General features: G+C 34.7%; 1 protein-coding gene across 3 annotated transcripts in view; it reads right to left on the bottom strand.

Annotated features, from left to right (window-relative positions):
* LOC120424178 (SPARC-related modular calcium-binding protein 2) overlaps positions 1-23,871 on the bottom strand; it is a 45,892-nt gene that overhangs the window by 21,167 nt on the left and 854 nt on the right. For 2 of the 3 annotated variants that reach the window (XM_039588232.2, XM_039588233.2), the window contains exons 2-3: positions 21,071-21,163; positions 10,594-11,651 (exon numbers count right to left, since the gene is read on the bottom strand). In XM_039588232.2, the coding sequence (XP_039444166.1) occupies positions 10,594-10,671 (78 nt within the window). In that variant the 5' untranslated portion in view covers positions 10,672-11,651; positions 21,071-21,163. The remainder of the gene's footprint in view (positions 1-10,593; positions 11,652-21,070; positions 21,164-23,871) is intronic. The other variant, XM_052711114.1, reaches the window with a different exon arrangement.

The raw sequence follows: 23,871 nt of genomic DNA, 5'->3' as shown, positions 1-23,871 counted from the left end.
TAAATAACATAAAATTTAAAATCATCGATAACTTTTTTGTCAATCTCCGATAACCATGCAATGCAATGTAGTAGTTATATAGGTAATTGCGTAAATAAAAATATATTTATTTTGCTTGAAGTGAAAACTATCTTAAATTAAAACTTAAAAATCTAAGTGTGTGTAGATCAATACAAATATTACATTTTACGTGTTTTCAAAGAGATAACAAACTTTCACGGAGAGACCCGAATTTCACGCATTTCACGCATTCCGCCAAATTGTGAAAGTTCACTAACCCTAAACATATCAAAAATTCCAGATTTGATTAGCTACTTTCTGGTCCTTTTTTAAGAATATAAATGATATTAATCAGTATTCAAAACTCAGATAAAATAGCCCAATAAAAACTAAGCCAGTATTTAAAATCTCAAAATTCTATGCCAACAATATATGCATCTACTCTAAAACAACAAGAAGGTAAAAAGTTGGCCCCTCAGTGTCAAGTGTAAGTCGCGTGGGATGACTCTCCCCGTGTTGCGCGTCGTCACTCCCTGCAGGCAAGTGAACACCTTAATCTCAATTTAAACGGCGGGAATGTGTAATAAATTACCGTCGTTCTAAATATTTGAACAACATGTGAGGCTTACGAGATGCTCTACGTTTTGCCAAGAAGTTTATCAAATTGTTGGTGGGTTATTTATGGCAGAACATTTTGAAACTTTATCAACCTTTACTTTTAATTGACGATAATTCGTTCTAAGCACACTGACAACCAGCTCACCGTAACTGTGTCAATAGCATAATTCCTTTATGTTGGCAGAGATAATCTTATTCACACCTTTTATTTTGCCCCCTTTCCATCCCTATGCTTTCAGTCAAGGTTCAGTGCCATTCGAATCGGCAGCAGTACAAAAAAAGAACAAATTTTACATACATTCAACATGCGGGGAAACACACCTTAACATTTCGAGGAGTGGCGGTCGCGATTTCTGCCAAAAGTCTCTCGGGAAGAAACCCGGCTCGAAGAAGCATACGAAAAAAAGTGAGAAAAAGGAACGGTTCACACGTACGTCCTAAAATTCGTGATTTTAAAATAAATCAGAACCTTTGGCTGCAGGAAGGAACGAAAACAAAAAAAACAGGCGAGAAATCTCTTCAAATTGCTGTTAAAAGTCGCCGTAGACTTTGTGGGACCAACTGACGATGACGATGACGGCATGATGATTCCACTGACGGTGGAAGGAACCTCCCGAAGGAACCCATCAACGTCGGACAATCGATTCCCGACTTCTTAAAAGAGCAATAAAAAAGCGGTGTATGAATTGATCGTTATTTTCAAGAGATGTGGGAAGAAAACAAAGAATGGAGAAAAAAAAATAAAAGGTAACCAAAAGGTTTCCCCCAGCTTGTCCGAGGGACGAGGAAGACCTCTCTGGCGGAGGTGAACCTCCGCCGCGGTAAGAAATGCCCTTTTGACTGGCCGGCCGGTTTGTGTTTCTTGGTTGGTGTTGTTGCCGTTGCTGCCTTCTTTGGGACCGTTTTTGAACTCAAGTGGATGTTGTGGTATGGTTTATTTTATAATTTGCTGGTTTAGCTTCTTAGTTTTGGTTGGTTTTTGTGGGATGCCAATATGTTTGATTTATAAACATTTGATCTCGTTTCACCACAATTTAATCAACGTTGGAATTTTGTAAAATAGATCAGTTGTATTATTTTTCGTATCTTTAGAAATAATGCTTTTTAAATGATTTGTTATCATTATCACTAGGGAAGGGCTGTAATTCTGCCACTAAAACTAAGTTTTCATAGACAGCTCGTAGAACCTTCTTTCATGTGAACATATCAATTCAAAATTCTTGACAAAAGTTGACCAACACTGGTTGAGCCGATTTAAGTCAAACGGGCCTCATATTAGGTAGGTTAAATTGATTAAAAAAAATTGATGAAAAAAAATTGATGATTTCAAATTCATCTCATATTATTATCACTTAAGGTATATAAATTAGAAAAATAAAATCAATCTTATGTCCGTTATTATATATCAAAATATGAAAAAAAATACCAACCAAAAACACTGTAACCAGCAAACTTAAAAAGTAATTTTCATCAAATTTAGTTTACAATAATTAAAAAATCATTACTAGAAAGAAAAAAAAATACTGCTAAAGTGTCATAATAATGATTATGAAAGAAATAGAAGTTTGTGCAACAAGTTGCAAAAAGAAGCTTTTTGGCATGGGTCGTACATTTGGAGCCTAACATTTCAAAAGGGCACATAACTTTTGTCACTCAGATGACAGTTTACATAAGGTGTGAGAGTGATGCACTCTTGTTTACATAAGTTATGTGCCCTCATTAAATGGAAGGCATGATTATCCACTGATGTTAACCGAGTCCAATAAATTCAACAAGTGCTGAAAAATAAAGTGAGAAAATGGAATAAAAGTCTTAGAGGCTGTTACAAATAAGCGAAATATTAAGGAATTTACGAACATATTTATTTTTTTAAAACTTTTTCGTAAAATATTTAAAGAAACATTAGGCAATGTATTCTAATTACATTACAATCGATTTCAGAAGACTTTATTTAAGTGAAATCATGTAAGTCACAGTAAATTTTTTGCCCCTTTATTTTTATAGAAACTTCGAAAAACTTAGAATAAAATATACAATGGCCCTTGCAACATATTTAAACTTTTTTTTTTGTTTTGTGTATCATTTTTGTGAGTTAAAAAATAAGCGGTTCTAAAACAAGCTGTTTGATATAAACATCAGAATTCTTGTTTCAATAAAGGTTGTTAATCGATAAAATTATTGTCGATAATATTATCGTCTGACGATAACGATAATGGTTATCGTTATTTCGATAATTCTATAGGCCGATAATGGACGATAACTCATTCAAAATCTTTCTAAAATCGATTTATTCAACCATATAATGTTAAATTTTCAATGCTCTCACTAAGAATATATTTGTTGAAAATATTGTAGGTTTCAAAGTATAAATATTTACTCAAAATACCGTATTTCTCCAAAAATACTCAAATTTTCATAATTTGCAATCTGGGTACCTAACGAAGCGAAATTTTGTATGTTTTTTCAATTTTTTAATTATTTTTATAAAATACAACAATTTTCACAGAATTTTTTTATGCTTTTTCAATTTATTAGATTTTTGTTGGAAAATACTGAATATTTTCACGAATTACCGTAATTTTTCGAAAATAATCTAATATTCATAATTCGCAAACAAATTAAAATTTCGTATGCTTTTTCAAATAAAATTTTTACATAATACTTTTTTTTCGAAAACACTCAAATTTTTAAAATATACAATATGGGTATCAAACGAAGCGAAATTGTGCATGCTTTATACAAACATTCAAATTGTGTATGCTTCATAGCATACAAAATTTTGCGTCGTTTGATAACCATATTGCAAATTAAAAAAAATAGTAGTTTCGAATAAATACGATAATTCTTATATTTAACAAAAAAAAAAGGTTAAAACAAAGTGAAAAAGCCTGCAAAATGTCACTTCGTTTGATATCCATATTGAATATTTTGAAAATTTTAGTATTTTCGGAAAGATGCGATAATTTGTGAAAAATCTAGAATTTTCAAAAAAAAAACTCTATTAATGTGAAAAGGCAAACCAAATTTCGCTTCGTTTGATACCCATATTGCATATTTTGAAAATTTGAGTATTTTCGAAAAAATACGGTATTTTGTGAAAATTTGAGAATTAAAAAAAACTCTAATCAAGTGAAAAAGCATGCAAAATTTCGCTTCGTTTGAAACCCATATTTCATTATAAAAATTTTAGTACTGTCGAAAAAATATGGTATTTTGTAAAAATTTTAGTATTTTCAAAAAAAACTCTCTTGATGTGGAAAAGCAAGCCAAATTCTGCTTCGTTTGATACCCATATTGTAGATTATGCAAATTTGAGTACTTTCGAAAAAATACGGTATTTTGAGAACAATTTTGAAACTTTGAAACTTACTAGATTAGGCTGGTACAAATATTTTTAAAAGTTTTGGTCCCCCCCCCCTTCAAAATCGGTCCGAAAAATCAGGAGGCAATAAAAATATTTTTTTCAAAAAACTTCGAAATTTCAATGGAAATTCATGTTCAGTCTGCTGAAATCAATTTAAAATGCATTGCCCTGTGTTAAGAATGATTTTCAACATGTTTGAATTTATTAAAAATTCTTCAGAATTATTGAAATTTTTCGATGTACAGTACCGCAAAAAGTTTTTTTTTTCGTTATAATTTTTGTTTTCGTCAAATCTTACATTTTTTGAAAACTAATGATTGCAAAACAACTGAACTAGTGTAAAATGCATTTTAAAACACTTTTTGCATTCAAATGTTGAGATATTGGCCTGTTATTTAAATTTATGTATTTTTTATTATTTATTTTTTTCAAATATAGTCGAAAAATTTCATGTTAACAGTGAATAAAAGATTCATACTTTTTCAATTAATTTCCAGAAAAATCATAAAAAACCTTTAACTGATCCTAAACGACAGCCCGAAAAGAGGATGATGCTGCTCGCAATATTTATAGCTCCAGGGTCTTTGCTTGATTTATTTGTACAATAATTCCAACATTCCTAGATGCATTCTCCCCACACTCACAACGGGTTTTCTGACAGCTAGAGCCCGAACCCTCCCCCGCCGGCAAGTTGGTTAGTGGGTGGTGTGGTGCAGATTTCATAAACAGTTTTCCGATGGAATTATTACACCCGGAATCGATTAGCAATTGGAAACAATGTTGACTGCGTAGACGCGAACCGGTACACCGGAATGCCGCAACCACAATTCTGTGCGTAAACACGTGTCAAGCTGAGCTGGTGATATGTTTGATACAACAGATACACTCGGAAGGAACATTTGCAAAAGGCTCTTTGTAGAACTTAAAATTTAAAAGGATGTTTCCAACTGGAATAAATGATTCGGGAAATTTTAATTAAATTTTTATGCAACTTTATTTGTAAGTTAAAACATTTTTCAAGTTAATAAATTCTCATTGATATTTGCGTTTGGTCTCCAACCTCGGTCCAATGTCCAACGGCCACGATATGACCCCCCACTCGAGAGAGATATGATTGAATCCCGCCAATCCGGCCGATGACAAATGATGGCCCGCGTACAAATAATCGACCCTATTGACGTTTGACAAATACACTTCAATTAGAATTGTTAATTAGGGCCTATCCACCGTGCGCGCATATCTATTTGTGCTGAAATTTCACGGCTGAGGTGTGGCATTTTGAGGCTCCGGTGAAATCATCTCTCTCGAGTGGGGTTTGAGTGTTTTTTTTTTTTTTTTGCACTCGCGCGTATTTTTTGACGATTCAATCGCGCGAATGGTTTGTATTTTTTGACGTCGATGCCTATCGGCAAATGTTTTGCGTTAAATAATATTTATCTTTGGCATCACACGAACCATTTTTTTTCTGAATCACACGAAACATGGACGGATGAAAAATGTCCGATTGATTTCGGGGTTGGGTTGAGTTACGGGTAGCCCGAGGTGAACACTGAGACTTCAGTTTATATATATAAAAAAGTTTTATTGCTCAAAAACATGGAAAACACTTGAATAAACTTGGACCACGAAGAAAATACAAGACTTCTATTTCCATCTTGAATGATTTAAATTTCCATCAATTTAATACAGCCAGGTGGACTTAAAAAAGAGTATACAAAATCGTCAGAAATTTACATGGGACAACTAGCTATCTTGATGAAACTTTCAGAAGTTATTTTTTCAGATGAACATTTTCTTAAACATTCGAAAATGAACTTGATGTTTTATTGAAGGAAAAAAATTTCAAAATCTGGTAACAATTCAAAATTCGACAGTACTTTGAACCCAGCATCAACGACCCAGCTCCAAGTACAGCCAGAAGCAGCAGTGGATCATCTTCTTGCGGCCGTTCAATTGCCCGTTCCCGAAAATCTTCAACATCCAATTGGAGTGTGTTACTCGACATACTCAACCGCGCACCACACAGCGTTTTGAAGAGTGATCGTTATTTTATGAAGTACCGCACCGGCACACGGAGGGAAAAAAGGAGTCCATCATAAACAACAGTAACAACTTTAATGCGTAAAAAGCGATTCCACTAAAGATCAATCTGCGAGATCACTTTTGGAAACATTTTGAACGCTTTTTGCTTTTGTTCTTCTTGCTCCGTTGAGGTTCAATTCAGGAGAGTTTCCAAAAAAAGAAGCGGCAAAACGAAGAGGATAACGAAGATCTGTTTTTTTTTTCTTCAAGAGGTTCCCTCTTTTTACACGCCTGTTCTTCACCGATTTCATGGTTGCTTTTGTGTCGGACGATTCCGAAACCGGGTTCCCCACTCCAGCGAGCCCGGCAGACCTGGAGGAACCACCGGCCAAATGCAACAGGCAGATATCCAGAAGAAAACGTATCACGGCGAGGAAGAGGAGGAGGGCGAAGAAGTGCTTATAGCACTCGAGGCTGATCTTCGGCACCTCTTCTCGTGTGTCTTCTGTACCGTATCCCACAGGTTGTGAGCATCATCAGCAGGCACAAAGGGAAGAGGTTCGGCGGGACGACCTGCTGTGGCAAGAAGAGCAGCCAATCGGCAGGGTGTGGCGACGGCATGTCTGGCTTGGTTTTCGAGCAATCATCATCTCGGCATCATCATCATCATCATCATCCAAGCCAACCAAACCAAGGAACCACAAGAAGTGAAGAACATCGTGCAGGCAGAAGAAAGGTGATGCTCGGCGTATGTTTTATGTACGATCGCGCGCAGCATCATTATGGATCGCCGCCCGGGGGAAGCCAAAGAGTCAAAACTCGCGCAGGAAAATGTAAATAAGAACAGCGCAAGAACCGTCGTCGTCGTCCAGCTTCCTCCCGGGCATCATCAGGGCGAGCGGAGCGCGTTCCAGGTTAAACGATGCCCCGGCTCGTCTGTGGGGTACCGTACTTCTTCCCGCTCCGTTCCACCAAACTCACTGCTTCTTCCTTGACTGATTCGGAACGGCCTGGCATTTTGCTGCTTGATTTGGGTTGTGGAGTTTTATCAAGAAACGATTTTATTCTGAAATTCCTCGTTCCTGGCTAGATGGGTTGAATTTGTGCGTTTTTTTTAGGAAAATTATGATATTCAATGTATTGTATCTGTATAGCTCTCAATTTCAGACTTTTAATACAGTTGCCAGCAATATATAAAAAACTTGTACAGAATTATACAAAATGTGTTCTGGGTGGGCTGTCCGAAGTGTAGAACCCTTGTAGTAACAGAAATATTTCCAAGACCCTCTTGTAAAACTATGAGTCGCATTTTAAATTTACCAATCCTATTTGGGAAACAGCCAATTTTTCAATTGAAGCAACTAACATTTTAGCTAAATTTAACAATTTGAAAAGGAAAAAAAAGGATTGCTAACCGTAACTGACAACCCAAATCTTAATGACAGCAAAGAATGTTGCCACAAGACATGGTGTTTCAACCGAATACTTTCGTGCTTTTTACAAAACAATAGAACTAGAACCGTCTGCATGGATTTATATGACAGATTATTAGTTCGGGACCAGAAGTCGAGCCATCCTTGAACCGCACCCAAATGGTGATCACATCGTTTTACTATTTAGGCCGTTGCAAATATTTTTCAAAGTGTATACCTCAACTCTGGACATAATCGAGGGGGAAAAAACGTTTATTTCTATTTTTTTACTTCTAACAAGGGCTGTGGAGTCGGAGTCGGCCAAATTTTATGAGCTGGGGTCGGAGTCTGAGTTAGAGTTATCTTAAACTCAACAAAAAACATGTTTTTTATTGTTCAGTATTTGCTATAATGCAGGTTAATTCACAAAACTTCTTATATTTTTAATGGTTTTTTATTGTGATTGGAAAGCTCTAATTGTGTTATTTCACTATGATCACTAAATGATAACCTCTCCTACCCAAGCATGTAGTATAACAACTCAAAAAATAATAAAAAATATTGGGTTTGTAGTCATATATAAAAAAATATTCTTCACTGCTTCCTTTTGCCTATATTTATGTACCCTTTCAATTATAATTTGACCAAATTTAATCCAGTTCTTTCTGAAAAAAGTCCACACACAGTCATCTTTTACCCCGATAGCGAATGTCTTTGAGGTTTTATGTAAGTCATTTTTCAGGGAAAAACTTACAAGGCACATAAAAAGATTTAAAATAATAATCACCGTTTTTTTGAAAATCGGAAAACAATCACGCTATCGTTATTTTGATAATTCTATCGGCTATAATCTTATCGCCAATAATGAACAATAACTCAATTTTAAAATCTTTCTAAACCGACTTAATTCAACCATATCATATTGAATTTTCAATGCTTTCACTAAGAATATATTTTTTGAAAATGTGGTTATTGTTTGGAAAATTCTAATTTCAAAATTTGAAATATGGGTATTTTTGAAATTTCGAAATTTCGTTTCGTTTGATCCCATATTGCAAATTTAGAAAATTTGAGTATTTTAGAAAATGTAGTATTTTTGAATAAAAAAATTCGCAACATATTGATAATTTGAGTATTTTCGAAAAAAAAATATATTTTGTGAAAATTTTAGTATTTTACAAAAAAAAACTATAAAAATGTAAATAAGCATACAAAATTTCGCTTCGACTGATACCCATATTGCAAACTATCAAAATTTTAGTGCTTTCGAAAAATTACGGTATTTTGTGAACAGTTTGAGTTGAAAATTAAACTTGGTATGGTTGAATTAATTATATTTTAGAAAGATTTTAAAAATGATTTATCGGCGATAACATTATAGCCTATAGAATTATTGAAATAACGATAACGATTCATTCGAAAAAATAACAATTGAATATATAAATTTATTAGCTTTGAATAAATTAAATGTAAATTTTAGGTGAAGTCAAGGATCCTGATTGCTCAAAATCAACCACTCCATTCGCGAGCACAAATAGCAGGCGACGCGATACTGCCCTGATGAATTCCTACTGTTTGTCACTTTCACACCATTCGCTCCCGAACACTCTCTCTTCTACTCTCCTTCTCTCTCTGATCGGCTCAGTCTCCGAACGGCTCAGGCAGGCCGAATGTATCCGATCACTCTGAACTGAAAACATTTTTTCTCTGATGCGCTGCGTTTTACTCATTGATTTGGGTTGCCTAAAATCAATGTTATCAATTAAATTGTGCATTTATTTTGATTTCATAATATTATAGACACGATTCAAAGAAACATCCACCAAGAAAAAATCAAATTGATGGCAAACTGAGGGCGTGAAGACCAAAAGACTGCCGCGCTGGCATTTTGTGAGAATGGCTCTTCGCTGAGCATGTTAGTGTGTGAGTGACTTCGAGCGCCGGAGTAGGCAAATATTTTCACGATGTATTTTTTCGCTAAGTGAACAGTTCGGGCCACTCGCTGGCTGCATGCGAGTCTCATTCGCTCATGAATGCTAGCGGGTTGGAATAGGCGACGAATGGATAGGCAATGAGTGAGTGGTTTCTGTTCATTGAACCGAAAATCAGGACCCTTGGGTGAAAAAAATAAATCCAAATTTACTTACAAAATCGATCTTCTGAAAATGCCTTCAAAACCGGAGATTTTTTTTTTAATTTCTGTTTTAATAACGTATATAAATTGTAACCTAGAAACTTTTTTTCCACTTTGTGATTAGAACTTATTTTTCTTGAGAAAAAAAATGACACTTAGAGAGCATTTAAATAATCCTATTTATCAAATAATAGTTAACTAACTATTAAACATTTGAAAATATGTGGAGGTGGAGTCTGAGCCAACAATTTGTTGAAAGCTGGAGTCGGAGTCGGCTAGAGTTGATAGGCCGAAGTTGGAGTTGGAGTCGGTTGGAGCTGAAAGCCGGAGCTGGAGTCGGCTAGTCTCAGAAAGCCGGAGTCGGAGTCGTTTGAAATATGACCCGACTCCGCAGCCCTGCTTCTAACATCAAATTCGATTTCAGTGATCCCATTTTGGTCACATTTGAATGGGTAAAATTACCACATGATTTTTTTCAATATTTCATCGTCGCCATTTTGGACGCAAAAAAAAAATCTTCGTGATTCGATTATCCAAAATGATTTTTTTCCGCTTCGGAAAATCGAGTCTGGACCGTATTTTTTGTATTTTGGTATATTTTTGTATTTCATCTCCAAAATTCACCTACAATTATGATTTAAAAACATCTATAATGGGATTAGAAAAAGTCATGAAACCAGTTAAAACAATAGAACAAAAACTAGCAGGACTGACAAAAATCCAATTACCAAACCAATCCAAAATAATAAAAATCAAAAAAATAAATAAAAAAAAAGTCTAAAAGCTGGGTAAAAATGTTTAGCTTTCAGAACAACACAATCAACAACAGCAACATCAACAACTTTTTAACTATATTTTCGAATTTTGGAAACTGGTTCAAATTTGGAAACTGGTTTGTATTTCGTGAATCGTACACGAAAAATCTCCTCTCCGTTAATTGTTACAAATTTCTGTGATGTCAACCAGGATTCTACCCAGTTTACGTCAGTGATACAAATCCAGAGATGTTCCCGTATTTAAAAAAGCAATTAAATCAAACTCACCGTCGGTTCCGATTTCGGCGGAATGGCCAGCGCTCCACGCAGCACCAGCACGGTCAAACAAACCACGGCCAGCTTCATGTCGTTGCGTCGTCGTCCTTCAAACCAGCACGTATCCAGATCCACTCGTACTATCAGATGCAGTAGTACGCAAACCGGAGCAAAGCGTATGAGGGGGGAGGGTGTCCCGCGTAATCAATTGGCCAATTTACAAAACACAAAACACTTGCGCGATTGCTGCCGCGGGTGCGCCTCGCCGCGTGGCGGCTTCTCAGAAGTCTCGGTCTCGGTTCGAAAATCCAATTCTTGCTGACAGTTTCGGTTTGATTTATTGCTCTCTCAAAGCCACACTGGGCACTCTGTTAGTAGTACACGCCGGAGGATTTGTTTACTCGCGGTGGCGCGAACCGGTTCAAAACAGAACGTCTCTATTATCACTCCGACCAGTGACTACTCAGTACAAAACGCGCGAACAGATATCACTTGCGCATCTTCCTTCCCAACACACACACGCGCGCGAGAGGGTAATGTGAGATTGAGCTGCTGCTGTTGCCACTGCTGATTAGTACCCCGCCGATTTCACCCTTGAATAGAGATGCGTTTTCACAGACTTGCAATTGCTGAACACTCTCGGCGACTGTACATTACAAACTTTGTGTGCCCGAGCGCGCGGATTAAGATTGAGAGTTATACTTTTCACACATTGTCACGCACCGTCGCAGAAGAACCGCTGATGCTGCTGCATTCCAACTGCTGATTTGTCGAGCACACTCAACTCGACTCACTCAACTCTCACTTAACAACACACAGACACACTTGTATTTCTTCTTAATACAAATTGACCTGATTTGATAATAAATTTATTTATTTGATTTTCGACTTCTGCCGGCCGGCCGTCGAGCCTTGCTCTCGCTGCTACTGGTATCGCACGGACTCCGCGCAGGGTTCAACTGCTGGGGCCAATCGGTTTCTCGACACGTTTATTGACTTGTTAAGCATCGCAGTTTGATAGCTTCATCGCGCGGCGTTCGAACAACAATGTTCGCCTCCGGGCCAAATCTCTGAAAGTAAAAGAAACGAGCACAAAGTGTGAATTAGAACAAATTGCCAACACAAGTTTATAACACGGCGGTGTGCGCGCGGTCGTGTGTTCCCAATTAGAATACCATCTGCCTGCGCGCTGCGACACGAGAGGTGAACCCTCTGGTAAAGAAACTGAACCTCCTCCCCGCGGGGGGCTTCACAATTGCTTCAATTATTAAATCGTAAATTAACCGCCCATTTGTTCCCCGAGTCAGAACCAGATGATGGGCCAAGTGCATCCGCAGTGTGTGCGATACTGCGAGATATGACGACGGTTGGTTGGATGTCGAGAGAGAGAGTGTGGGCCGCATTCCAGCGATTCTTGCGTTTTTTGCTTGGGTGAGTGATTTTTTTTTTCTATTTCAGTCTGCACAAGTGGAGACGAGGAACATACAAATGAATAATGTTGAATCCAGGTACCGTAAACCGGGGTGACTTTGATAGGATTTAAATTTGTTTTTAGAATATTTTCCAACAGGTAAGGTTTTTCTCAAGATTATTATTTTTAAAACATGTACTAGGGTAGACCACACAAAGTCCATGCACTATTTCGGAAAAAAGTTTTTTCAATAATTTTTAGAAAAATAGTTACGTTAAAAATTCTTAGTTTTAATTCCGGGGTGACTTTGATAGTCATAGTTTTTCTTGTTAAAATCATATTTAAGATGTTCAAACTTTATTTGTACGCTAAATGTACCATCACTAAAGTAGCTAATATAGTTTATAAGAAAAAAAAAATCAATGTTTATATTTAGGTAGCTAAGTGTATAAGCATTTTAGCAAAATACATATAAATTTTAGGTAAAATTGTTAAAAAGACGGAATTTTGCCTGAAATTTGTTAAAACTAGTTTTGTTTATAAAATTATCGATTTATATTGCATTTTATACTGAATTCAAAGCACGAACCACAAGTTTTCACATTTAACATGAAATTTGTTCAACTGAAATTTCCTATAAATTTGGAGGTTTTTTTTAAATTTTGCTTCAAAAACACATATTATTTATTATTTACAAACTTTTTTAACCTTCTCCTAGTGGAAAATTGTCCAAAGAATCCGAAAATGCATTCCGTTTTCCGATTAAAAATCATGTTCATTGAGAAAATCATGACACTTTGAGAAGTTTAAAATATTGACTTTCATCAACATTTTCTTAACTATAGTTAACTAACTTTTTAAACTTGTAAAAATTTTATGAAAGGTTCTTCTTGAGGTACTTTGAACACTTCTCTACCACGGTCAGTATGTTTCTAAACCGTTCCTTACGTATTTTAAATGTACTCTTCATTTTGCGGAAAAATCGCAAACCTATCAAAGTCACCCCGGCTATCAAAGTCACCCCGTTTTACGGTACTATCTCTTTGTTTTAAATATTTATTATAATTTTGATTTTTTTAAGTTGATGTCGCCCAAAATCGGCCTGAAAAATCAGGGAGCAATGAAATAGTTTTTCGAAAAACTTCCAAATTTTAATGGACAATATTAAATACATTTTCCAGCTTTTATAATCATATCTAGCATGTTAGGGCTAGTTTTCAAATATTTCGAATTTTTAAAATTCTTATGCATAGTACCGCAAAAAGTTTTTTTTTTTTTGCAAGACAAATTTTTTTCTTCATTACTTAGGGGAAATTTGGCAGGCAGGCTAAGTACTCGCTTTTAACTCCATCCAATTTGTTGATTTTAATTATTTAAACATTTTTTTTTTTTGTCAAACTGATGATAAAAACTTGCTTGGTCACTTTCTATTAAGTTATTTATTATTCGATTTCATTTGAAAACGCATTTTATGAGGTCAAAGTTCTGATATGACAACATCAGATGCACGATGGAGTAAATGCTGTTCCCCACCCCCCTATCTCGACTTTGGTCAGAGTCGAGAAACATAAAATTTGAAAAAATATGTGCAATGGCCTAAATGCATTATAAAAATAACTATATTTTTTATAAAATCTAGCAAAGGATCCTTCTATGTGCATAGGAAAAAACCAAGGCATATTCGAAAATTTATTTTAAAATAATGAGGCCATTACAAATTGGATTTCAAGCCCAATAACATGTTTTATACATGATTAGTAATTGATCACAGTAATGCTATTGTAAAATATTTTCATGAAATAAAGAATTCATGAAAATAATATTTTCCCATTTGCAAATTTGATTTAAAGTATGGGGGGGGGGGGGGGGGAGTGAGGTTTAGTTTGTTTATAATTTATGATTATTTTTCATAAATTCATTGATATTTTGTAATTTTCCGACAGAAGCATAACAGAAGCAGAAGCATTTTGTGAAACTTTTCGTCTTATTTCTTTTTGAACTTCAGTCCCATTTTGTGGCCCAAATTTCAAGATTATCTATTTTTTGCAGGTCCCGAAAATTCACTGGTAATTCAAAATATAGACACCATATAATAAGCGTGACAAATTTGAATAACATAATTTAGATTTTAATAAATTTAAAATCCTAAATCTTTCTAATGAAAGAAAAGCAAAAAAAATATTTTTTCACTATGTTGTAATATAATAACTAACTATAATTTTACCTTTTTTCTCGTGATTATTTTATTTTTAATTTAAAAAAGCAACTCTGGAGATGTATTCGGAAAGGTCTAATAAACAAAATTTTCATAACATATTTGCTCAAGGCGATTTAAAAAACACCCAAAAAGTAAAAAGTAGTCGTACATTTATCCAACGAGGGTTACCGAGTTGGATAAATACGATGAGTGCTGAAAAAAATCAAGTTTTGCAACGAGTTGCTTACAACATTTTTTGCAATTCCGAAAAACGCTTTTTGAATGGAATTTTATGTCCAACATCCATGTGTTAAGTCAATTCACCGTTCAAAACAAAAAAAATATTGAAAAATTTTACTTTTCGATACCAGTGCTGAAAAGTTCAACTTTTCAGCACTGGTACTGAAAGGTATGAATTTTCCATTCTGTTAGTTTTGGTAGAAAAAATTAGGCCGATTCGTCGCTCGAGAGTGACAGGAAAACTAAATAGTTTCACGACAGAATTGCAAAAATGTTGTTGAATGAACTTTTATAAAAAATAAAACTTTAAAATTAATTATGCAATTTTCCATACAATATAGCGAGCTGGTCATACAAAAATGACATGAGAATTATTCGAATACATGTAATCTTGAGAAAGGATTTTCTGATCGATCCGGTGTCTTTGGCAAAGTTGTAGATTGTGATTAGAGCTTTTCAGAAAAAAAGTAATACAAAATCAAATGTTCCCTATTTCTTGTTTCACTTCATATCACTTAAAATATTCCTAAAATATGTGCTTCGCAACTTAAAAAAAATTAGTTTTTTCAACCAAGGAAGTTGTTGTCTTTTTATTCCAATATTGTCAAGCTTATCCATCAAAAGTCTGATTATAAAAATAGTCAAAATTCGTTGTGAATAATTTAGAAGACACTGCTCAAGATCAAATTTGCAATCGAAAATAATTTTATAACTTTTTTGGCATTTTCAGGGTTAATTTTTTTTTTAAGTTTTCGCAAATAATTTAATTAATTTCTTTTTTAAGGTTTTTTTTTAGCTTACTGCTGCTTGCCTCTTAATGACAAAATTTAGGGAAAAAATAGGTTTTTCCCAGAGTCATGTAACTAGCTCTCATTTTTCAATTGTTTTTGTTTTTTTTTTTTTTGAAAATAATTTGAAAGTTTCTAAATCAAGATAAGCATTTGAAAACGTTTAAAATAATTGTTTTTAGTTCATTACAAGTAAAAGACTTGATTTGAATATGTTTCAGTAACATCAGTTGAAAAATGATGGCTTATTAAGAGAACTCATTCTTCAAACAATTCAACACACTGTTGTGATACAGAAAATTTTAGTAGATATTTCGAAAAAAAATGTGCTTGGCTGCTTTTCCTTCATTTTTTTAAACAAATTTCATGCCACAACACAACAAACAAAAAAATTAAGGGTAAATACGTATTAGATGTAATATTCAGTTCTTTTTATTTCTATATTTTTATTGAAGTTATTTGCATGAACTGAACCCCTCGTTATGTTATGAACTGGACTGTTTTCTCGTTCTCAGCCCTGTTACCGAAGAAGTGTTGTTTTAACTTGATTATTTTTAAACCAAATCGAATTGAAAATGATTAATTTTGAACTCATGCCTATAGATACACAGTAGAAAAAGTAGTAATCCAGCTGCATGTAAAAGGCCTAGGTGTAAAATAAACTTTGCATTATTTTATGTAATTCTATGTAATATTACACCCTGAAATATGTAGCCCATCAGTATGGGAAACCTACTTGTCCGAAATGTCAAGCTCATAATCCTTTCCAGCGGTCTGATGGCCGAGCGGGCTTAGGCGCCAGTCCGTACTGTTGGTGCTGGGTTTGAATCCCGTCGGTTGCAACTTTTTTTGTGTTTACAAAAATTGTACATGCAGTGTGTAATATTAAGTGTCTTTTTTGACGAAGGTGATGTGCATGCTTTTTCATGCGATTTTACCATCGGATTTTTTTGCTGTGTACGCTTTTTTAACATTTTTGAGAATTGGGTCCTTTCTGCATTCAATTTGCAATTTTCTACTAGTTTAAGACTTTATCTTGCAATCGAACGTTTAACCACATCATTACATAGTTTATAAGTAAGATTTTTTTTTTCGCAATTTCGCAAACTTGCCCTTCACCCAATGTCTTCCAGCGCACGATCGATCAGCTGACTGCCTGAACTCAGAACGGCAAACACTCTCGATTCGCATCATCACTACTGCAGTGATCACGATCTGGCCGCGATGGCAAACGAAACCGCAACACAACAAACATGATCTCTGTGCTGCGAGCGAGTGCGCATAAGAAACAGCTGCTTTTCGAGCCCTTCCCGCAGGTCAAATGGAACAAGTGACACGACCACGAAAGCTTACTTGTGCACTTGCGATTTCGAAGAAGTAGAATCTTGTATAAGATCTCCATCTGTTCTACATATATAGAGTGTGAGCAATACATCAACCGGCGGCGGCACGCGTCTACTCGCGGAGTGAATGAAGGGAATACGGGTGATTTATGCCCTTATTTGCCTACCTCCAAAACCCCTCTTCTGCGAGAGTCTTGTACCCATGAGCTGTCGCTGTCGTTGTCGATCTGGGCAAGTGAACCATTTTTTTTGTTCAACTCCGACTGCCCTGGACAAGTCATGCTGTCATCAGTCAACGGCTCTTAAACGGTTTTCGCACATTACATTAGAGCGCGAAGTGCGCAAACCACATTCATCATTACGACATTGAGAGAAGCCTAGGTTGAGGTTGGTACAAGTTGTTGTCGGACTCGTAAACGTAAATCGCTCATTGACGAGTTGCTGCGAAGAATAATGGCGACTGCATTAATCAAATCTTGTCGAAGTTGTTGGTTAGTGTTTTTTTTAATTACTTGCATGGGCTTGGAAAGAAATGAGTTCGACATAATTCCAACAGGGATGCAGATTCTACAGGTGTGTCTACGACCTCCTCACTACACAAATCAGTCACACGCCCTCCAAATCCAAAAACAACAAAAAAAAGCAATCAGCAACTCACGAGACGCGGTCACGACACGCGGCGATAAGCAGTCCGGAATCCGTGTCTCGTCGCGTCAGAACGTCGTCGTCGTCGACGAGTGGCGAGTCGAGCCAGCTTGAGTCAAAAAGGAGAAAGTCATCAGAATTGCTGGCTTTTTTATAAGGAAGTGACAAATTAAGTCACTTGTGGTGGTGGTGCAAGACACTGGAACGGTTTTGAGTTCGTCGTCCAAATGTTGTCCAAAGCTCGACCGGGAACGCGGAATTTCGTCCAACGCTTATCTACGGGGGTTCAAAATTGACGGGTGACTCAATTTGACGACGCTTCCGCGAATTTGACGCGATGACACAAATTGAAGATTCGCCCAATTTCTAAAACACGAGAGAGTGGGAAGTCGGTACTCTTCAAGAACTCCACGTGTTCAAGAAACTCTGGCAATCCGCATTCAATTAGCAGTGCCGAATCGTTGCAAGATTGTACACACTCTCCAGGAATGTCCGTCGGGGTGGTAATCAGTAATCGCCAATTAGCGCGAAAAAGCCATGCCGGCGCGCGAAATGCGAGGAAAAATGCCAACAACAGTCGTCCTCGAAATTCCGTCGAGCGATGAATTGTCTGTGTTTTTTTTTATTTCTTTCATTTTTGGTACGCACAGAACCGGTCCTGCGATTTTTTCGGACTCGAGATTCACAGACAATCAGACAGATTTTTCATGTTATAAAAAATACATTTACAAATAAAAAAAAATCTAAAAATGTAAATGTTTAAAATGTAATATAATCAATGTTCGTAAGATTTCGATTTTCAAATTTCGGGTTTTCTTCCTCATTTAAAATGATTTTTTTAATTTGACCTCAGTATCAAAATACTTGTTAAATGCATACTTTTGGTGCATATATTATATTCTATTTCTGAGGATATCTTTCAAAAGGTCGTAGGTAATAAATGTAAACGGAGCAGTTTTTGATCGGATTTCGATGCAAAACTGAAAATTCTTTATGCTTTTCATTATTTTTAAAATCAAAATGAATAAAACTTCGTATTGTTTCAGGATTATGTAAATTATTATGGCTATAAGGACGTTTTGAAAATCATTTCAAAAAAATTAAATTTAAAATAAAAAAAAATATTTGGAGATGATTAAGAAAAAATGCATGCCTAGTTTCCAACATTAACGCAACTACTTATCAATATTATGAAAAAAAAAAACTCGTATAAATTCTACAGTAGCAATTCCTCCAAGAACTAGCAAATTCTTAGATGTTTTATGTTGTATATTAACATTTCAAAAGGGCGTAATATTAAATGTTTGGCCCTTTTCAAAGTTGAGGTCAAGATTAAAAAAAATAAAAATATTTTTTTCGAAGAAATCAGAAAATTTCACGAATGTGTCATATTTTAACATTGAAAATCGGACCATTAGTTGCTGAGTTATCTATATTATAAAATGGTGGGTTGTTTGGGGGAGACTTAGAAAAAAACAATTTTCCTGTTTTTAAACACTTGCATGGCAATATCTCAGCAACTAAGGGTCGTACCAATAAAGTTCAAAAATGCAAAATATAGAGAATTTTCTCAGCTTTTCAAAAATATGTTTTTCAACATTTTTAAAACATGGGCACCAATTTAAAAAATTAATAATTTCTAATATTTTCAAAAAAGTTACCTGAAAATGGCTATAATTTGAAAACGGTGCACTTTATCAAAATTTCGCTACAGTACTTTTTGATTGCAAATTCGATTTTACATCGAAAAATGAACTTGAAATTTTTTTGCGACCAATAGTTCATTTTTTTTTAAATCAGTATTGATTGAAAAATTATTAACTCGGTCAGAGATTTTTTGCCCATTCTGAAAAGTTGGCATTTGATGTCCCCTGAAACATATCAGAAAATAAAAATAGTGTTTTTTTTTGCAAATCAAGTTTTAGTGACAAAAAGTAAAATAAAAAATCACCAAAATTTTTTTTACCGTGTATCATATTTTTTCAGTATAGTCCTTATCCATACCTACAACCAGGGATGGAATAATCGCAAAAAAATTAATTTCGCTTGCGAACTTTCTTCACCCGCGAAAGAGAGAGGAGGCAAATCACGGAAAAGAAAATCGCTCCCGAACTTCTCCAAGAAAATCAATCTGCTGATGATTTTTTGTGAATTTCCTTGTCAGCACCACTTAAAAATATTTATTTCACTTTGTTTACACACATTGCCCATCTACAAAATGTGACAGGTCATATTTCGACGTGTGAAGTTACACTTGCTAATGTAGTACTGAAAAAGATATTCCGCCGAATAATCAAGATGATGATTTTTTTAGATTCCTTTTACCGATCTTTCGTGCGCGAGAGAGAAGAGCCATACTCCCTTCGGATTTTTTCTCTAGATGAACGTCCAATGATTTTCTTTTGATGATGATTATTCCATCGCTGCCTACAACTTTGCCCAAGACACCAAATCGATCAAAAAATTCCTTCCAATGATACAGATTTTCGAATTTTCATAAACCATTTTTGTATGGACAGCTGCCAAATTTGTATGGAAAATTATATAGACAAACTAATGATGCAAAAATGGCTTCTTTGGGCATACCGAAGGCACCAAAAAAGTTTCAGCCGGATTAAAAAAATACAAAAATTAAAATTAAAGAAAAAAGACCGATTTCGTATAAACCCCCCCCCCCCCCCCCCCCCAAAATGGGAAATGGGGAGGGGAGGTGATTTCGCAGGGCTTTTCTTAACCATCTCTCAATTTCGAAACTAATGTTTTATTTGTGGACATTGAAATCAAAATGCTGAACAAGTTTCAGTATGTATTTTTACTGTTGAAGTAAATTTTGAAATAAATAGAATGAAAAAAGGTATAAGACTTCAAAATCATATGGTTGTGTAAATTTCCGAAATTTGATTCGAATTATTTTGGAATTTAAAAACAAGTTCACTAAAAAAACTAATATCATAATCTTGATTGTTTACACAATGCCAATTATAGTTTTTCTTAATTGTTATTAATGTAAAATTATTAGAATACAGTCCAGACTAGATTAGCCGAAGATCTCAGAGAAATTTCACTTCAAATAATCGAAACAACAAAAAATCTTTTTTTTTTGTTTTTGGCGGCTAAAATAGGCTGTGATGAAGTATTTAGAAAATGCATTTGAAAATAAAATAGGCAATACACCAGTAAAATTGGACTAAAATGGGGTCGCAAAACTAAAATTTGGTGTTAAAGTTTAGCAAATAAAAAAAATCATAATCTGATTACTCGAAGTCCCATACGGACCTCCGGATAAACGAACTTCGGATAGTCGAGGTTTCTGATAATCGAATTTGGACTGTATTTTTTTTATGGAAAAAAAAAATTAATGTAGGAGTTCTTCCACTTGTCTCTGATCTCTCACCTTTTTTATCCCTGCTGCTGTCCCCGTGTGAATACCTTTTGACACTAAAGACCGAAGACACGCTCGCGATAAGCAATAATGCGCGGACCCGCCAAGATTGGGGGACCTGAGCTGTGTACGCGGGGAGAGGGAAAATCTCCTTCTTACTCGTTCCGTCCAAAGCCAAAGTGAACGCGCACGCGGGGGGATATGTATAAATTATAATGACACTATACGGCCAGGCAAAAGAGATGGCCATCCAGAGAACTTGCCCTGCATCGCGCTAAAGTGCATGCCCCCATATGCATTTTTGGTCAACGGGCTTGATTCGCTATTTTTAGGGGAATGACGCCAACTTTTTGGATTTGGTTAAAGTTCCATTCCGATTTTTCTTCTTTAATACAAAAAAATCCAACATCTCCTAAAAGCCCTTTCCAATATTAAACATTTATGCTGAAAAAAAAATATCCAAAGATTATTCCCCTTACGCACCTTTTGCCAGCTGAGCGGTTGAATTGCTCCGCCTGCCCTTCTAGAGCTCCACCGGTCAGCTTTCTTGTGGGTAAGGAGGGGGAGATCTTCAACCTGTGGAGACACGGAGAGAAAAAGGCGAAGAAACGGTTATGCATAACGTCCCAAAAATGGTGACCCCTTCAATTGCGCGCATTGGATTGGGTTTTTTTTTTAAACTTTATTTTGCATAGCCCCTGAGGGGATTTTACGGTACTGATTTGGCACATGGCAATGCTCGGTCCAATGATCGAGGACTGTAAGTGTGTGGAGCACTTGGCGATTACGAGGGATTAACTCGTCGTTGGAGATTTTCGGTAATTGGGTTGCGAGAGATTTAATGTTGCTATATGTTTTTTTTATTTAGTATATTTTGAACGAATTTTAAAGCAAAATTCAGCAACAACACTTTTTTATCATTATTTCAATTTATGACACTATAATTACAAATGATATCAAATAGTTTTAAATCTTCAAATTATTTCTTTGATTTTAAATACAACTGGCGCAAGGAGTAAAAAAATCTAACTTCGTGCCAAGATTGCAAAAATCCTCTTGGCTCAAAAACCAACTGTTATACTAAAGCAAAAAAAAATAAAAAAAATAATACAGGAATTTTTTTTTGTCCCTAAGAAAATATAAAAAAAATCGACCCACGTTTATTGTTGCCACCTGACTATTAAAAAAAAAAACTTAGAACTTAAAAAAGATATAAAAAAAAACTTGTAAAAGCCTCGTAGTAGTTTTAAAATGTTTTTCAAGAAATCGAGGGTTTATTTTTACCAGAAAGAGCAAAGATTCATAAAAATAACGACGAGTGTTGAAATGATAATAATTTTGCTATTACTTTTATAATGTAAGTTTATACAAACAGAAGTGCAAAAAAAATTGCATCTTTTTAAAATAATGAAATATAAAAAAATAATTTGATGTGACCACTTAGATGCGTTTCCCGTTTTCCCCGACTTTTGCAGAACTTCAAATAAAAGGCATTTCTTACCTGAAGAATGATTTCAAATAAAAAACTCTTTATGGGACAAAATTTCTAAAAAAAATAAACTGTTGACAGTTTAAGGAAAAAATGAGAACGAGACGAGAACGACGATAACGAGAAATTCCTAAAAACTTCACTGCAAAAAGGGAAGCATTATTTTGCTTCAGAGTAAAAGCATAAATAACCAGTAATTGAAAAATAACTGAAAGCACCTATAATTTCAAAGTTTATTTTAGAATTGCCAAACATAAAGTTTTTTTAAACTTCGTTTCAATTGGCAATCAAAAAGGGTGATGACAAAAATTTAAAGACAAATTTAAAATTTTATTTTTATGTTTCTATTTATTGTCAAAAAACGCTTTACACGAGGTTACATTTATTATTCTTCCAATTAATTCAATAAATATCAGTGAACTTGTCTAAAAGATGTTTTCATCAAGTATCCTTTGAAATTTTGTGAATTTTGATATTTTTTTGGAATTAATGTCGATTTATAAAGTTGTCAGTATTTAAATGTTTTTTTTTCCGGGGTTTTTTTCTCATTTTTTTCACTTGATCTCGATTGAATGGTTCTCCAAATCTCTGTATTGCAAATGTAACATCCTAGAACAGAACTGTTAAATTCTAATAAAAACACAAATTGAAATTAAAATATTTTTTTTTTCAGTGGAAAATCCAGTTTAAATTCACCACTTATTTTATAATACCGTCATCAGGGGTGGCATTGGGTCTGGGGGTGAGATTAGGTCAAACAAAAATGCTGAAATTTGTATGACCCAATCTCACCCCTGATGACGGTACGAATGCTTCTAGACAAAAATTATTTAAACATATTGTATTAACTCAACTTTTTTTTTTGTTTAATCAAGCCAATGCAAAAATTAATTTAATTTTTCTCGTCATTTAAAAAACTCTAAAATCTTTTACAAGCTTTTTAGATTACATTGTATAACGTTTATTATTTCAAGCTTGAAAAAAATAAGAGCACAAAACGAAAAAGAAAAAATAAAATAAATTTGTTCCAAAGCGTAAAAAGGTTTTTCAAAATTTTTGATTAAGAACGAAAAACGATTGGATTTTGTACGAAATTTATGTTTTACGATAACTGAGCTTTATCTATAGTTTTGTACCCATACTCAACAAATTTCAAGGGAATCAAACATTTGGAAACAATATTTGAAATAACTGAATGACTTTTAAACAAAAAATCACAAATTCCCTACTTTTTCCGATTTTTTGTGGATTTTTGCGAAATCCCGATTTCCCGACTTGAATGGCCACCCTGAATGATTTTCTTAGATTCAGTTAACAAAAAATACCCGACTTATTTGGCTTTTAGGCTTAGAACAATAATTGTGAATGTATGAAAATAATTGGCTTATTTAAAGGATTCTATGAAAATTGAGCATCACATTAATTTGAAATTTTACTTGCACTGGCCTCAAAGAAAATACAAAAAAAAAGTTATGACAACGTATTGTGATTAGATTATTCAATATTCAATTAAATTTAATCATGATTCTTAAATATTTTTAAATTGTCATTTTTTCAGGAAAAAACCTAACTGTTTTAAAAAAACAAAACCTTGAAAAAACAGAAAGAAGTTTCAAATTTATTACGCCCATAACTGGAGTCAAATAACTCACCAGCCACAACTCAATTAAGATGCATTCTTCCTTTTGTGCAAGCAGCACATTCCTCCATAAAACAATAATTAATTACACCAAGCCACTTTGGTCATTTCGCACGCGAAAAAATGCACCATAAATTTCAAGACAAACACCATCCA

The sequence above is a fragment of the Culex pipiens genome, chromosome 3 (genome assembly GCF_016801865.2).
Source record: "Culex pipiens pallens isolate TS chromosome 3, TS_CPP_V2, whole genome shotgun sequence".
In the NCBI taxonomy this organism is placed as follows: domain Eukaryota; kingdom Metazoa; phylum Arthropoda; class Insecta; order Diptera; family Culicidae; genus Culex; species Culex pipiens.
This window is presented reverse-complemented; position numbering and strand designations above follow the sequence as displayed.